This window comes from Fukomys damarensis, unplaced genomic scaffold (genome assembly GCF_012274545.1).
Source record: "Fukomys damarensis isolate Sample0158 unplaced genomic scaffold, DMR_v1.0_HiC HiC_scaffold_7, whole genome shotgun sequence".
NCBI classification, from domain to species: Eukaryota; Metazoa; Chordata; class Mammalia; order Rodentia; family Bathyergidae; genus Fukomys; species Fukomys damarensis.
Window position 1 is genome coordinate 24,417,793 of NW_022900919.1, and position 15,864 is coordinate 24,433,656.

Here is a 15,864-nt window from a genome sequence, read left to right on the forward strand (position 1 = left end):
GGGAGCCAGAGCAGGGGCAGGTAGAGGAAGAAGCGGGCAGCTCTGGAGAAATGCCCTGGGCCAAGGCCGGGCTGCTGGAAGGAGTGCAGGCCACACCCCACAGCAGGCACCTCCTGCCTCCTGCCCCGGGGTCGTGTGTCTCCATGACTCTGGGGGCTGCCCGGTCCCAGCAGCTGGAAGGGTCTCTGGACTTGGGCCTGGCCTCTTCCTGGGTGCAGCTGCCGCAGGCCTCTGGGAGCCAGGCCACACTGACCCCTGCCCCTTGCAGCGGACCTGTTCGACATCCTGCTGCCCATGCTCAACATCTACCAGGAGTTCGTGCGGAACCACCAGTACAGCCTGCAGATCTTGGCCCACTGCAAGCAGAACCGCGACTTTGACAAGCTGCTGAAGCACTACGAAGCCAAGCCCGACTGTGAGGAGCGGACGCTGGAGACCTTCCTCACCTACCCCATGTTCCAGGTGCGACGCCTCGGGGGCGAGGGGCATGAGGACACAGCTGCATGCTGGGGGGGGTGCCACCCATGGCCAGCCCTGTCTGCTGGGGACCCGCAGGGCAGGGTCCCAGCCCTGACCCACAGCCCCAGCCACAGCCCCAGCCACAGCCCCGGGAGCTGTCTGCATCTGTGCCTCACTTCCCTCCGTCTCACTCCCCTCCGCTCCCTGCCCTCTGTCTTTCCACACTGCTGTCCCTCTGCAGATCCCCAGGTACATCCTGACACTGCACGAGCTCCTGGCCCACACTCCCCACGAGCACGTGGAGCGCAACAGCCTGGACTACGCCAAGTCTAAACTGGAGGAGCTGTCCAGGTGAGGACCTATCCAGGTGAGGTCCCCCTGGCATGGGATACGTGGAGGGCCACAGGTGAAATTTTAGGGCACAGCCTGCCCCCCTTGAGGCAGAGTACCCTGGGGAGTCCTGCGGGGTTCTGGCACTGAGCGGGTCTGAAGAGGTCCCAGGCACACACGCTGTGCTTCTCCAGGAAGCACGCAAGCTGTGCTTCTTCTGCTCTCTGGAGTCTGGAGCCCAGGCAGCACCCCTGGCCCAAGGCTCCCATCCACAGCACATAGTAATGGGCAAATGCGCCTGACTTGACCCCTTTCAGAAGTCCCTGCCTTCCAGCCATGACCTTACCTGGCCCTCATAGCCCAAGTCCAGACTTCCTCTGTGGGGACAGAGCAGGCCCAGGGAGGTTGAAGACATCCAGATTCTGGTTGCAACTTGAAGAGAGAGAATAGGGGCTTTTTTGGTTAGACGTGGGTGATACCAGGGCTTCTGAGTGGTGGCCAGAGAATGCAGCTGCTATTGACCTAGGTGGAGGAAGCTGCAGGACAGGCAGGTTTGGAGGGGTCGGGACTCCCTGGAGAGCATTGAGCTTGAGATTCGTGACATCCAAGATCGAGAGATGGAGCCATTCCTAGACCCCATAACAGATATATCACCAGGGGAGTGAGTTTGGACAGAAAAGCAGGAGAAGCTGAGTCCCCTGAAGCACCCTGCAGGCTTCTCCACCTAGGCAGGTTGTCCTGGGGCCTCCACTATGTAGGGGCTGATGGGCCAGAAGGGACTTACAGTCAGAGATGCTGCCAGAGCTGCCAAAGAGGCCAGTCTGCAAAAGGTACAGGCCCAGCAGTACCCTGAACAGCTTCCTAGGTCCAGCAGGGGCTGCCAGACAGGCTACAACCACCACCACCCCCTACTCCGGGCAGAGGGACGACCAGCGCTGTCCAGGCAGAGCACAGGCTGCCCAATCCTTCCACCAACCAGCTGAGTGACAGACCCCAAATGGATCAGCTGTCATCCAGGCGTGAGTGTGAGGAGCGAAGTCACTCATGGGAAGAAAGAAGCTGAGAGGGCTGGGGATTTGGCTCAGTGATTCCACCACCTACCTATCAAGTGCAAGGGCCTGAGTTTGATCACCGACACAAAGAAAGAAAGAAAGAAAGAGAGAGAGGAAGAGGAAGAGAAAGAAAGAAGCTGAGGTCCTGTCGAGCCTAGGGCCAGGCCGTGCTCAGTCTTCCCCAGGGACCCCAGACCTGCAGAGGCACTTGACCAGGCCCTGACCCCTCCCCCAGGGTCTGCACGGGCAGCTTGCTCTCCCTCCCACTCACCCACCTGTACTAGACCTAGGGGCCTAGAGGAGGGTTTTGATGTCGCTGTGAAAACGGCCCCTTCATCTTCCTCTTCCTCCCTTGGGGCAGTGAGCAGAGAAAGGCCTTAGACAGACCACCCCTCTCTCCCTCTGGTGCCCGGACCCTCACGCTGATAACCGATGTCATCACTCCGGTTGTGCGCACAGATGGGTCCCCAACTTAGTTCCCAGCCTGGGCAGCACTTATTCCGCCCAGCTACGATTTGCACTTCACACAGGAGACTCGTTTTGGTGCTTTGTAGTGCAGCCTCCTCAGGAAAACCCCACCCTCAGCAAGCGAAGTGGTTCTCATCCCCATGGCTGCCTCCAGCCAGGAGCCAATTTCCAATCTAGGCCTGTGCCTAGATGTCCTGGGCTTCTCAGAGGAGCATTGGTGGGGAAGAAGGGGAAACTGCAGCTTCTGAAGAAGAGGCACTGGCTAGACATTCCAGTCTGCGTAATAAACAGTCTAATGCGTTTAAGCCTGAAATGCAAGCCCTAAAGCAGAAAAAATAAAATAAAATTTTTTCCACCAGTGCTGATGATGAATTAACCATAGTCACACAGCATCGACCATGTGTTGGGCACGGGGCTGGCACCTGGGCTGCTCCAACTTCCACTCCCACGTCCTACATCCCAGGAGGTGGGATGCCATTTGCTCAAGGTCAGGCTGATTGGGCTCAGCACAGATCCCACTCCAGCAAGGTCACCTTTCTGTGCTGTGAGGCTTCAGCTGGAGAATGTGCAAGCGGTGAATATTAGCCAGCCCTCTTGGTGGTCTGACTGTAAACTTTCAAGCATCGGCAGGTAAATCAGTTTGTGCTCTTCTTGGAGGAGGTGGAGTATTTTTCCAGAGCCTCTTCTCCTAACCCTGCACTCAGAATGACTCACTACTGTCCTAAGAATTCTTAAAAACCACCAAGGCAAAAATGGCAGCTAAAAGCCACCTTTTCCCGCCAGGGCTGTTTCTAAGAGGTAGTTAAATGTCGCCATCTCCTGGAAAGTTGGGGTGTTGCAGGAGTCAGAACCCAAACACAAAGGTGTTCCACTCCGTGCTTCCCAGAAGGCAGGGATCCACAGAAGTCATGGGCTGAGGCCAGTCTTTCCCTCAATCTGATGGATTCTAGGTGCTCCAAAACTGTAAGTCATTCCAGGGTCCAAGCAGTGTTACGGAGATGACCAAGCCTGTATGCTAACTTTTGTTTCTTTTTTTCTGAAGTAAAAAGCTCCTGGGCTGTCAGGCAGCAGCACTCGCACCAGGGTGGTCAGACAGAGAGGGCCGCCCCCTCCAAACCCACGCCCTTCCCAGCCTGACCACAGGCCTACTGGTGAATCTCAGTGCTGGCCTTTGACTCTGGAGAGGCTGCCTTCCCTCCTCAGCAGGAAGTGGGACAGTGGGGCAGCCTGCGTATGGCTGTGTTGTTTCCTGTCCCTGCAGAATAATGCACGACGAAGTCAGTGAGACTGAGAACATTCGGAAGAACCTGGCCATTGAGCGCATGATCATCGAGGGCTGTGAGATCCTCCTGGACACCAGCCAGACCTTTGTGAGACAAGGTGTGCCCTGCCTGCATGCCGCCATCCTCAGGGACACCACCTGCCAGTTTGGCCGCGTGACTGAGTGTGCTGGGCCGTGCCAGCTGTGTGTGGATACTGGTGTCTGGGCCTATAGAAGCAGATATCACTGGTTTTCAGTTTCCTTCTCTCCAGATGTAAACGTAATTCTGCCCAGATGACCTTGGCTTTTCTATTGTAAATACAGAGCACAGGCAGGGGATGAGTATAGGCAGTGGCTGACCCTATGAGTCACAGGCATTTGGGGGATCCCTGAGGAGGGGGTACCGGGGTTGGCCCTGATGTCGCCTTGCAGAGCTTTCTTATGGCTCAAGGTCCGACACTCACCTCTATGCATCTGAAGGTCATTTGTTCACCTTCCAGGCGGCCCTCAGGGTGGTGGCCACCGCTAAATGGACCTCAAAGTCCTGTCCACATAGCTGTCATGTCTGTGAAAAACTGGCAAGAGCTGCACACTGTCCTTGGGAAAGATCTAGTGCCCTTGTAGTTTTATTCTGTCATGTGTGGCCCACTGCCCTCCTCAGCCAACCTGTGACGCACTGGCCCAGAGCCAGCTCCTGTCCCCCAGCTCCCTGCACAAGGTGCCTTCCATGCTAGAAGTGAACCACATGGCATCTCGGTCCTCTCTGCAGGAACCCAAGTGGGCAGTGTCCTCTCAAACAGGGCACTTATCCGTTGCCATCCAGGAACGGCCTTTGTTCCCCGTAGCAGGCCAGGCAGGCTTGCAGGCAGGACAGGTGCTCCCAGTGACCCCTTTCCCACACCTGCCCTATCTGAACCAGGGCCTAGGGTCACCCAAAGAGTGGAACCCCTCACCCTGTACAGCCTGTGCTGGGGACAGCCACGAAGAACCATTCAAGGGTACGTCCCGGAGGCAGCAGGCCAAGTGTGGCCAGAGCAGGGCTGGAGTCCCAGAGGGCTTCCCCAGGAGAGAGCAGGCAGGGGCTTGCACCGTGGAGTTACGGGCTTTCCTGGTGGTGGGGAGAGGTGCAGGGGGGCCGAGCCACGTCCAAGCCAGGCAGAAGACAGGGGCTCCAGGGTTCTGAGGATAGTGAGGAAGGCCCCAGAGCTTGTCTCAGGTGGGGACTGGAGCAGGCGAGGACCCCAGGCGTGGCCTGGACTCTGCAGTGCAGGGCATGACTGACTAGTGGTGTCTCCCTGTGTGTGTGGACCTGGTGTGCACCAGCCCTTACTGGTCCTCAGGGCTCCTTGTCCACTCCCACACCCACCGCCACCTGTTCAGCTCCACCGCTCAGACCTCGCTGCCTTCACTCTTGCCGCCGGGTAGCGCCCTTAGGCCCCTGCACACCCACTATTAGCAGAGGAGGACTGGAAGGGGGTCCCCGGGCATTTGTATTGGGATCTGGCCTTGTCCCTGGGCCCCCAGTGCTGCCTTCCCATCCAAGCCCATCAGAGGCCATCTGCCACCCCGGAAGCAGGGCTCAGGGTCTCTTCACCATTGCAGGTTCCCTCATCCAGGTGCCCATGTCGGAAAAGGGCAAGATCACCAGGGGGCGCCTGGGCTCACTGTCCCTGAAGAAAGAGGGTGAGCGGCAGTGCTTCCTGTTCTCCAAGCACCTCATCATCTGCACCCGCGGCTCCGGCGGGAAGCTGCACCTGACCAAGGTAGGGGCACAAGGGGAGAAGGGTGCGTCACAGCAGTCACCGGTCGTGAGGCTCACGATGGCCCTGACCACAGGGCAGATGGCAGGCAGGGTGTCAGAGACTTGTGTGAGCTCACAGGCACACACGCGCACGCACACGTTCCGGTTTCCCTGGAGTGGGAATGAGCAGGTGCCCCGAGTGCCCACTGAAGGAATCATGGGAAAGAGGAAGGCAAATCTCAGAGCCCCGAGGACTCTGCTGCAGCTGGACTGCTGGACAGGAAGGGGGGTGTGGACAGGCCCATAACAGCTGTGTGTGTACAGATATCTAGGTGTGCATGTGTGTGTGCATGTCGGTATGTTTCTTGTGTACATGTGTGTAGATATGTACATGCCCGTGTGTGTGTGTGTGTTTACATGTCCAGGAGCTGCCCCGGGCCAGGTAACCACACTGTGAAGCTGGCCCACAGCTGCCTCAGGACCTCAGGACCTTGGCACTGGCCTGGCCCATCTTAGGGGATGAGAGGAGGAAGCACCCAGAACCCCTATATCCTTGTGGCCCCAGGGCCTTGCCCAGCCTTCCACCCAGAGGCACAGCCTCCAGTCCCCTGACCATTCTTCTCTTCTCCTCCATGAAGGCCATGACTTCTGGGTGCAGCCCAGGCAGAATCCCCTGCTCTCAGCACAGCCCAGAGCCCGTCATGTTGCTCTGAATTCAGGATCTGGCCCAGCTCTGTCCCTCTACCCTCCATCTGTCGAGTGAGGGTGACAGACCCACTGCAGCTGGGAAGTTCTTATTCGAGCTCCCCACAACCAGCGCCTGGCTCTCCTCAGAAGCAGGCTGAACTCACACCTGAGCACTCTATGGCTGGAAAGGGCCAGAGTCAGAGCATCAGGGAAACTACTCTCCCGGTCCAGGATGCCTGGCTGTGACCTCCTGCTGCACTGTTAGATCAAGCAGCCGCTTCAGGGGTCAGCCTGCTTATGATAACATGTCAACAAATTAGTTGGTTGGCTGCACCGGGGGAAATTAATTTACAAATATCGAGGACTCCAGTTCCAACAAATCACGTAACAAGGAAATCTTTGTGAGCTCTGAAGATCTCTGTCCAGGCCCAGGTGGGCCCCCCGGCCAGCCTTCAGGGTCAGCAGGGCAGGTTCTGCGAGAGACTTTAGATAGCTTCCTGCTCAGAGGGTCTGAAAGCACACTTTTATGTTATTCATTTTATTTGATTATATTTGGGGGGTTTTCCCCCTTTTTTGAGTTCTAAAAGATCAGACTACTGGTAAAGCACACAGAATCAGTGTCTTACTCAACCTCCTGTGCAGTTATGTTGCAAAAGAACCCCAGACAAATTGTGTGACCACCCAAGCCTCAGTTTCCTTGTTGCTAAGGGATGTGAAATGCCTCCTTCCCAGGAATGCTGGAAGTGGGGGAGTCCCACACATGGGACACAGTGGGTGCACAATAGATGATGCCACCTCTTACTTGTATGATACTGAGAGTTTATGGCAGTACTAGCCTTTGTATAAGAGCCGAGCACTATCCCAGGTATGATGTGTGCATTTAATTCCTACAGTGGCCCACGGAGCGGCACTGTCCCACTTCCCATTTCGTGAAGTAAAACAGGAGCCAGTCTGTTGCAGAGCTAGGGTTTGAACCCCGGTGGTCAGGCTCCAGAATCTATGTTCTTAAGCACTTGTTACACATCCTCCTACAGCTGGGAGCCAAAACTGAAGTCACCATTCTGTCCATATGGAAGGGAGAAGGATGCAAATCTGCCACACTTAATACTACTGTGAGAATTGCTGGTTGGGACCTCAAAGAAGAGAAGGTCAGAGATGATGAGGCTCCCAAGACTATCAAGCCAAGGACAGCAGGGGCCAGGTTAGGTCAGCAAGTCCTGGAAGCTGCCCAAGCCACCAAAGAGCCATGCAGGAGGTAGAGCCCAGCCTCTGGAGCCCATCTGAATGTGCTCTCCTGTCCCCTCTGCTTCCCAAGGGGTGGACTGCCCTGTGAGTCTTCCCATGGCAGATGAGCCCCATGGCCAGGCTTGTTATGGTCAGTTACGATGTAACACATCATCCTCAGACTACAGGAGCTCAGGACCAGGACTTGATGTTTTACCGTTTCTATGGGTCAGGGGTTACTTACCCAATGGTCTTAGCTCAGAAGTTTAGATCAAATCACCTGCTGGGGCCACAGTGCTCTGAAGGCTTGACTGGAGCCAGAGGCCTTTTCCGAGATGGCGATGCACGACCCTTAGCTGAAGCCTCCGTTTCTCATGTGGACACCTCTCCCCACAGCATGGCAGTTGGCTTTCACCAGAACAGGTGATTCAAGGGCTCACAAGAGAGCAGGCAGCAGGCTGCACCTCCAGATTCCCACACCATCACTTCCACTTCCATCGGTCCCTGAGCCCAGCCCAACCCAAGAGGAGGGAACTTAGGCTTTTCCTTGGAAAGGAGGCGAGTCCAGGAACCCGCAGGTGTGGCTCAAAGCACCACCGGCTGTCCTCTTCCTCAGCACAGTCTCAGATGATCTCACACCTCATTCTCACACTCTCGGGACAGGAGGCCCTTTTCTAGATTCCCTGATGGTGGAAATGAGTAGCACACTCCAGAGAAACCAAGCCCAAGGCCCTCCAGACCCCACCAGTAATTGGCCAGATAACCTGGGCGGGACACATACCCTCTATGAATTCATTTCTTCAACTGTAAAATGAGAATAACAATGTCATGACCGGTCCCTAAAATTGGCCTCTGTTTTCCTGTTGGTAACATAAGGGGTTTGGCCTAGAATGGGAGATTTCCAGCTCCTGGAGACCTAGGGCTCTGAAGTGATGTTCAGAGATGCTGTGGGGATGGAAGAAGGTCAAATGGCACAGAAACCTCAGCCCCTGCCTGGTCCCAACTTTGGCCCCTATCGAGGCAGTCTTGTTCTACCTTCTTTGTTGGGCTTGATGTGATGACAGATTCTTGCCTTGCAAGGTGGAATACTCACTTGGTGTGTGACACACCCACACACATACACCAAGTGTGCTTAGACACTGGTAAGCCCCTCCCAGCCCTCACATCTGGAACTCCTAAAAGACGTTGGCCCTGGTCCAGGGTGTGTCTCCTGCTCTCTTTCAGAATGGAGTCATATCCCTCATTGACTGCACATTGCTAGAGGACCCGGAAAACACAGAAGAGGAAGGTCAGTGTGCTGGACATCCTGCGCACTCCCCAGAAAGGTTGGCCCCACTTTGGCCTTGAGTGGGAGAAAAGCAGATGCTACACAGCCAGCAGGGGGCAGCCTTGGTCCACCTCCTTGGCTACTTCCTACCTGCGAGGGTGGGTCAATGCCATTGGGTTGGAGGCTTCATGTTCACAGAGCACACCCCTCACACAAACACTGGAGTGTACTCTCACATGGGATTACAGCTCTGCCCAAGTGGGAAGGATGGGATAGGGTGTCTTGGCCTGTTGCTGTGTAACAGCAGCATAGGCTGGTGAGATATAAGTAGTGGAAGTCTGTTTGGCTCGTGGTTCTAGGAATGCAAGATGCAGGGTCTCCTTTGGTAAGAGCCTCCTCACTATGTCACAGATCAGCAAAAGACATCACCTGGCAGGAGAGGAAGGGAGGAGAGAAAAGGGGACGGAGCTCATTGTTATAGGGACCCCTTTCCCTCCCACAGTAATGAGTCCACTTCCAGAATAATGCACACGTCCCCTCTTAAAGGTCCCAGCTCTCAACTTTGTTGCCTTGGACAGTAAGCTTCCATTGCAGAAATGGGAACAAATTCAAACTGCAGCTGGGAAATGAATGCCACTGATGGGGGTGGGTACAGGTTTACGGGTCCTGAGAAAGAAGCAGTCCCCACCCAGTGGGAGTGGTGTGGCCAGGAGAGAAGACCAAACCCTGAGAGAAGAGAGAGCAAATCAGGACAGGACAGATGAGGTCTATAGGCAGAGCCCTGGGGCTGGTGCAGCCACGATCTGTGTGTTCTTGGGATTTCCCCTCAGGCACCAGAATCGGGATTGTCATTGTTTGGGTAAGGAGGTAGGGTCACTACTCTGGGCCTGAGTTGGCCCTCATTTCCCTTCATTGTGGCCTCTGCCAAGGCTCAGAAACACCCACTGGGCAACCCAACAGGCCAGCCCCAGATTGGGCTCCTTGAGAGGGCTAGGCCCACACCTCTTCATCACCCAGGGCCCAGCACAGCTGTAGCTCAGCAACCCTGAGGCCAAGCCCAGGACTCCCTAGAGAAGGACAGGTGTGCACAGTGACTTAGCTGGATCCCTCTCACCAAAACCACCTTCTCTAGTCTTGGCCACAGCTGGGCCTTGGGAAAGCCCAGACCCAAGTGGTGCTGTCAGATCCCAAAGCTCTTTTCCTTCCTGGACCCAGGGAAATGGGGACCTGGCCATGAAATCCCACCAAAACCCACCCAGCGACACCCTACTTCTTGGCAAAGCATCATCACGCCAAGTCACCCACAGAACCCACTTCCCTATGCCCAGCAGGGAATTCTAAACTTCCTGAGTATCAGAGATGGAAGGGACAGGGCCTCAGAGTCCACTCCTGGGGAACAGAGGGGAAAGGGCATCAGTCCCAAGTTACTAGGCAGTGAGTACAGAGCACCCTGGAGCTTCTGCAGTGCTCTGCCCTGGCCAGTGAATGGAGATACTTAGAAGAGTCCTGAAACTGTGACCTTAGTCTTTCCCATAAAGAGCTTTCAAGTGTTCAAGGGACTTAGCAGGTTAAGAGCAATAATAAAATACCTAGAATTTATTCTATGTCAGAGAACTCTAACCTGGACTAAATGCCCAGACAGTCATAACAATTTCAGACATCAGCTCTTTGCTGTCCAGTACACTTGTGTAGGAGCACAATCCAGTGCCAAGGCCTGCATCCAGGTCTGGCCTGGTTTAATGGCCACCCTACTAGGCTCGGTCCTCACTTGGGCATGAAGCACAGAGGGCAGATCTGAGCCTCTGGCTCTGAATCCAGGTTTGTCCCTGTGTTCTTATAAGTGGCTTCTGCACTCCAGGTCTCTGTTTCAATGTTTGAAAAGGAGATTCCCCCCCATAGGAAAAAAATACTTTGAGAGAGCAGCAGCCAGTGGCCTAGTGTTCAGTGACGCATAGGCCCTGCCGTGGGTATGACAGGGACCAGAGAAATGTTTGCCATTTCCAAAACTGTCCACACTCACTCGGCCAACTTTATGTCTTGCAACCAAAAGCCAAAGGATCTGGACAAGACATAGACCACTTGGATTTTAAGATTGGGGTGGAGCCCAAGGATTCCCCACCCTTCACAGTCATCCTGGTGGCCTCATCCAGGCAGGAGAAAGCAGCGTGGACGAGTGACATCAGCCAGGTGAGCAGTGTGCCATTGTACCCCACCTAGGGCAGGGACTGGCAGAAGGGAGCAGCTACACTATTCTTCAAAAGACCAAAATGTCCCCAGGCCCACAGCCACTGCCAGTGCTGAGCTCCCTCATTACCTGCACCCCTAACCCTCAGGAACACTGTGTGTGCAGATTTGCAGTTGGAGACCAGCCTCAGAGCGTTGGCACTGGCTAGGCAGAGGGCAGAGGGTGGAGAAATAGCCCAGAGCACTGCAGGGCTGGTCTTGTCCTCGCCAGATGTCAGGGCAGGCAGCAGAGGAGCCAGTATCAGGTGGGTCCTCTTCTGCCCTCAAGAGGGAGGAGTCTTAACAGCAGAGAAAGTGAAGCTCAGGGATCTGGGTAAGTCTCCCAAGGACATACAGCTGGGCCTTGACCTCTCTCTGTGTCCACCCTGTCCTCCAGACAATGACCTTGAAGACAGGACCCTGTGTTGGTTGGGCTGGGCATGTGAGCCTCTCAGTCACCCTTGATCCCAGGGTAGAGTCCAAGGCCTTGACCCTGGCCCCTCTCTTCCCAGTGCGTGGACAACATCCGGTGCAATGGGCTCATGATGAATGCCTTTGAGGAAAACTCCAAGGTCACGGTGCCACAGATGATCAAGTAAGTGCCCTTGACCTGGCACAGGGGACTGGTGGCTTTCCAGAGATGTCACCACATGGGACGGGCAGGCATGGGGTGGGCCGGCCCTAGGACTGGTGATGCTGGGTCACAGCATTTGGGATTTGGGGATGTTTCTTTTCTTTCTGGGGTTTTCCTTTCTATTTTAATTCTTTGGCTTAGTTTTTGTTGTGCTTTGTTTTGTACTTATGTGTTATTTTTGTATTAGGCTGTTTAAAACATATTAGAAATTGAACTTTGTGCATAGGTTTTTTGTCTGTTTTTTGTTTTATTTGGTGCCGGGGATTGAACTTGGGTCCTTGCACTTACAAGGCAGGCGGCAGAACCACGGAGCCAAATCCCCGGCATACTTTTTTAAATAACTATTTTTCTCCTCCTCATTACAAAATGAATACATAGAACATTTCAAAAACACTAAAAAGTCAAGTCCTGGGCCCCTCCTCCTGCTGTGTCCCTGCTTCCCGCAGCAGCTCCTGAGATCTGTAGGAAAATGGCTGGGTCTTCTCGGTCCCTTCCATGGCGCTTCCACTTTCTCTCATTTTAGTCCTTTTCCTTCTCTGAATTCAAGGCAGTTTTCTTAAATATGTTTACAGGTCATGTTTGATTTTCTGGGTTTCCCTGCATTCATTCACCCTCCATTTCAGCATCCTTTTTTGTCATGACCAGGTGATCTTTTGCCCTTTTCGAGGGTGTCTCATGATTCCACAGATGCAAGGTGCATTTTCCTGAATCTTGATGGGTGTGTAAGTCACATGTGTTCTTAGCTTCTCTGTCTTGCAGCCAAGCTGACTTAGAAGGAACCATCTCTTTTGTTCCTTTGGAATGGCCTCTTTTTCAATTGTGGTATCTTCAAGGGCCCTTTGTAGGCCCTTCTGTACAGTTCTCATCCTAAAAAGAAGTCCCCACCTCTTCTCTCATTGAAGGCACTTGGTAAAGGCTGATTATCGATTCATTAATATTAAATTTCCCTTATATCTTCTTTATGCCCCTGTTACTTTTTTTAATCAGCAGTTTAAAGAGTACAATTCATTCAATTTGAGTGTATTTGCTGTGTTGTACAGCCATTGCCACTATCGATTGGAAAAAGGACGTTCCAAAATATACAAAGAACTCTTCAAATTCAACAATAAGAAAACAAGGCAGTTAAAACTGAGCCATACATGTGAGCAGACACCACACCAAAGATAAAAACTCTGCATGTCAAAAGATGCTCCCCCATGACATACATTATTTTCCTTTATTTTAAAAAGACTATTTGTCTGGATATAAGATTCTCTCTTGAGCACCTCTTCCTTTCAGCACTTTGAATCTGTTGTCCCACTGCCTCCATGGATTCTGATGAGAAGTCAGCTCCTAATCGTGCTGCCAACTACCTGTGCCACCCTCGTTACTCCCTGCTCTCAACACTCTCTCCTTGCCTTCTTGCAGAAGTTTGACCGTGTTGTATCTTGGTGTGGGTCTCTGTTTCTCCTCCTTGGAAGCCATGGAGCTACTTGGATATTCAGATTGATGATTTTAATCTAATTTGGGAGGGTTGGGGCCATTATTTCTTCATCTACTTTCACACCTCTACCATGGTATAGATAGGGCCTCTCCGAAATTCAGGCGTTACCAGTGCTGTAGTACTAAGAAGTGGGGTCTTAGGGTGGAGGGGATAAGGCCATGAGGGCTCCTCCGTCATGAATGATGTTAAACCCTCACCGAGGGCTTTGTCCTTCTGCCCTACACCCCTACATGTGAGGACCCAGTGTTCATCTTCTCAGAGGTAGGAGCCATTCTCAGCAGACATATCACCACTGCCTAATTCCAGAATATTTCCTTCACCCCAAAAAGAGACTCCACAATATTAGCAGTTAGTCCCAAGTCCTCCTTCTGTCTTTCCTTTGGCAAGGCCCCGTCTTCCCATTCTAGATCTGCTACCCTGGACATTTGTCTACAGAACTCTGTGGTCTCACCGGCCTCCGTCGTTAGCAGGACTGTAGCCTCTGTGGTCTCTCTGGCCTCTGTCTTCCATGTTGTACATGGACCATGCCTTTTAATGGCTGGATACTTTCCTGCTGCACGGAAAGGGGTTTCAGACCTTCCTCAGTGCCACCCTGAGCTTACTTTGTCATGATGGAAGAATTGTCCTTGGCTGTAGATTCCACTGGGGACAGGGACTCATGCCAGGGCCGTGGGAACTCCCTGTGGGGTGGGAGAGAGACGCTGGGGCCTGGCACCTCAGAGCCTCGTCCCTCTTTGTCCTCCTCCTCCTTAGGTCCGACGCCTCCCTGTACTGTGATGATGTTGACATTCGCTTCAGCAAGACCATGAACTCCTGCAAAGTGCTGCAGATCCGGTACGCCAGTGTGGAGAGGCTGCTGGAGCGGCTCACCGACCTGCGCTTCCTGAGCATCGACTTCCTCAACACTTTCCTGCACTCCTACCGCGTCTTCACCTCCGCCATCGTGGTCCTGGACAAGCTCATCGCCATCTACAGAAGGCCCATCAGTGCCATCCCCGCCAGGTGGGCACTCTGGAGCCCTGGCCTCCAGGCCAGAGAGGCTGCCTGTGAGTGGGGACAGCGCTCAGCTGCAGCGGACCAGGCAGGGCCTGTTTGGGTTCCAGTCCTTCCCAGGCAGCTCTGCGCTCCCCTCCCTCCCCTGCCCCTGGCGGTCCTGGCACGCATGGCTCCTCCTCCTCATACTTTCAACCCCTCTGGGACAACCAGGGCCCTGTGCTGCTGGCGAAGGAAGGGAGAACAGTTTGCCCCGCCCTGCCTTAGGAGGAAAGAGCAAGCTCTTTTTGGCACAACTAAGGGTAGAGCATGCAGAAGGCAGGCCACATGGCCTTGGCTTCCTGTCTGACCACTGCCACTCAGCAAGGCTACTGACCCACCGGGGCCCTGAAAGACCAAGAGACTCAGCCCAGGACCTCAAGGTCTTAGGCTAAGTGGGGATTTGAACTCAGGGCCCTGGGCCCAGCTTTCCACCTACCCCAACGCAGAGCTACCAGTGAGGTCTCTCAAGCATCATTCAGGGAGTGCTGGACTCAGAATCATCAGATGGGTCCCTTCAGGTCCCTGAGCCTCAGCTTCCTCATCCTAAGGCACCCGGGGACCCTTGTAAGGATGGGACAGAGAAGCCTGTTGTGAGGTCAGCACCCCAAGCCAAAGGGCAACAGAGTAGGGAGCCCAAAGAGGGTCCCCTTCCCAGGCCACCACAAGCTGGACACTGCATTTGTAAACACATGGCCCTGAGCCCTTCATCGTAGGCTCCCTGCTCGGAGGACCGGCCCCAGACTCAGGAATCATGAGAATGGGGGAGCCGCCACTCTCAATGTGCCCCCTGAGCCCCACTATCACTCACCCATTTCACCTTGGCTCCCCCAGGTCCCTGGAGCTCCTGTTTGCTAGTGGCCAGAACAACAAGCTCCTGTACGGCGAACCCCCCAAGTCTCCTCGAGCCACCCGCAAGTTCTCCTCCCCGCCGCCCCTGTCCATCAGCTCGTCCTCACCGAGCCGCCGGCGGAAGCTGTCCCTGAACATCCCCATCATCACTGGTGGCAAGGCCCTGGACCTGGCCGCCCTCAGCTGTAGCTCTAACGGCTACACCAGCGTGTACTCAGCCATGTCGCCCTTCGGCAAGGCCACGCTGGACACTAGCAAGCTCTACGTGACCGGCAGCTTTGCCAGCAAGATCCCAGACGAGGGTGACACCACCCCAGAGAGAGCTGAAGAGCTCTCAGCCCTCAGCAAGCAGAGTGAGTGGCTGTGCTGGCACACAGAGTCGCCAAGGCAACGGGCAATGCACCTTGGGCTCCCAGCAGGAGGGAGGGGTGTGGGGGTCCTGCAGGTCATGCCAGTGCTAGCGTGGGCAAGGTGGGGAGGGAGCCATCTGTGGGTACCCCAGCCACCAGGGCAGAGTCTCCAGGGGGTCACCACGACTACATAGTATCAGCACCCCTCTTTAGCAGTGTGGGCCTCCGTCTCCCTGACAACTATATCATTCCAAGTCCCTGCATTCGGTGCATCTGCAGGAGACCTGCCCCGAGCCAGGCCCATCAGGACCCAGGAGACAAAAGGTTACCAGGCAGGTTTTGCCCTCCTACACTCTCCATCTGACTGAGGGGCCAGACCAGATCCAGTTTGTGAGACTTGGGCACACAAACTGATACATGTTCTGTTAGATACCCAAGGGCACGGAGCATGGGCGGTGATGGTGCCTGGGAGCTGGGAGTCAGAGAAGGCTCCACAGTTTCACCAGGCGGAAGAGAGAACATCCCAGACAAAAATGGAGTGTGAATAACTAAAGATTAAAGAAAAGTATTGTGTTCAGGAAACGGCTCAAACCTCAGCCTAGAATGCTGGATGGAGACAGACTAGAGAGGATGTGGGTGCAGGTGGAAGGTGGTGGGACAGGCTGGAGATGATGCAGGCAGGAGATGGTGCAGAGGCTGCTGAAACAGATGTGGGGACAGACCTGCTCTCAATCTCCTGCTGCCCACACTGGAAGTCTCAGGTATGGTTCTGTCCTAGATCAGCTGGGTCATAGCCTGGGA

The 15,864-nt window shown here is 54.5% G+C and overlaps 1 protein-coding gene across 2 annotated transcripts in view; it reads left to right on the top strand.

Annotated features, from left to right (window-relative positions):
- Rasgrf1 (Ras protein specific guanine nucleotide releasing factor 1) overlaps positions 1 to 15,864 on the top strand; it is a 102,597-nt gene that overhangs the window by 53,050 nt on the left and 33,683 nt on the right. For both annotated transcript variants that reach the window (XM_010631795.1, XM_010631796.3), the window contains exons 7-15: positions 269 to 462; positions 701 to 810; positions 3,571 to 3,689; positions 5,173 to 5,333; positions 8,447 to 8,510; positions 10,540 to 10,676; positions 11,225 to 11,307; positions 13,583 to 13,831; positions 14,696 to 15,066. In XM_010631795.1, the coding sequence (XP_010630097.1) occupies positions 269 to 462; positions 701 to 810; positions 3,571 to 3,689; positions 5,173 to 5,333; positions 8,447 to 8,510; positions 10,540 to 10,676; positions 11,225 to 11,307; positions 13,583 to 13,831; positions 14,696 to 15,066 (1,488 nt within the window). The remainder of the gene's footprint in view (positions 1 to 268; positions 463 to 700; positions 811 to 3,570; positions 3,690 to 5,172; positions 5,334 to 8,446; positions 8,511 to 10,539; positions 10,677 to 11,224; positions 11,308 to 13,582; positions 13,832 to 14,695; positions 15,067 to 15,864) is intronic.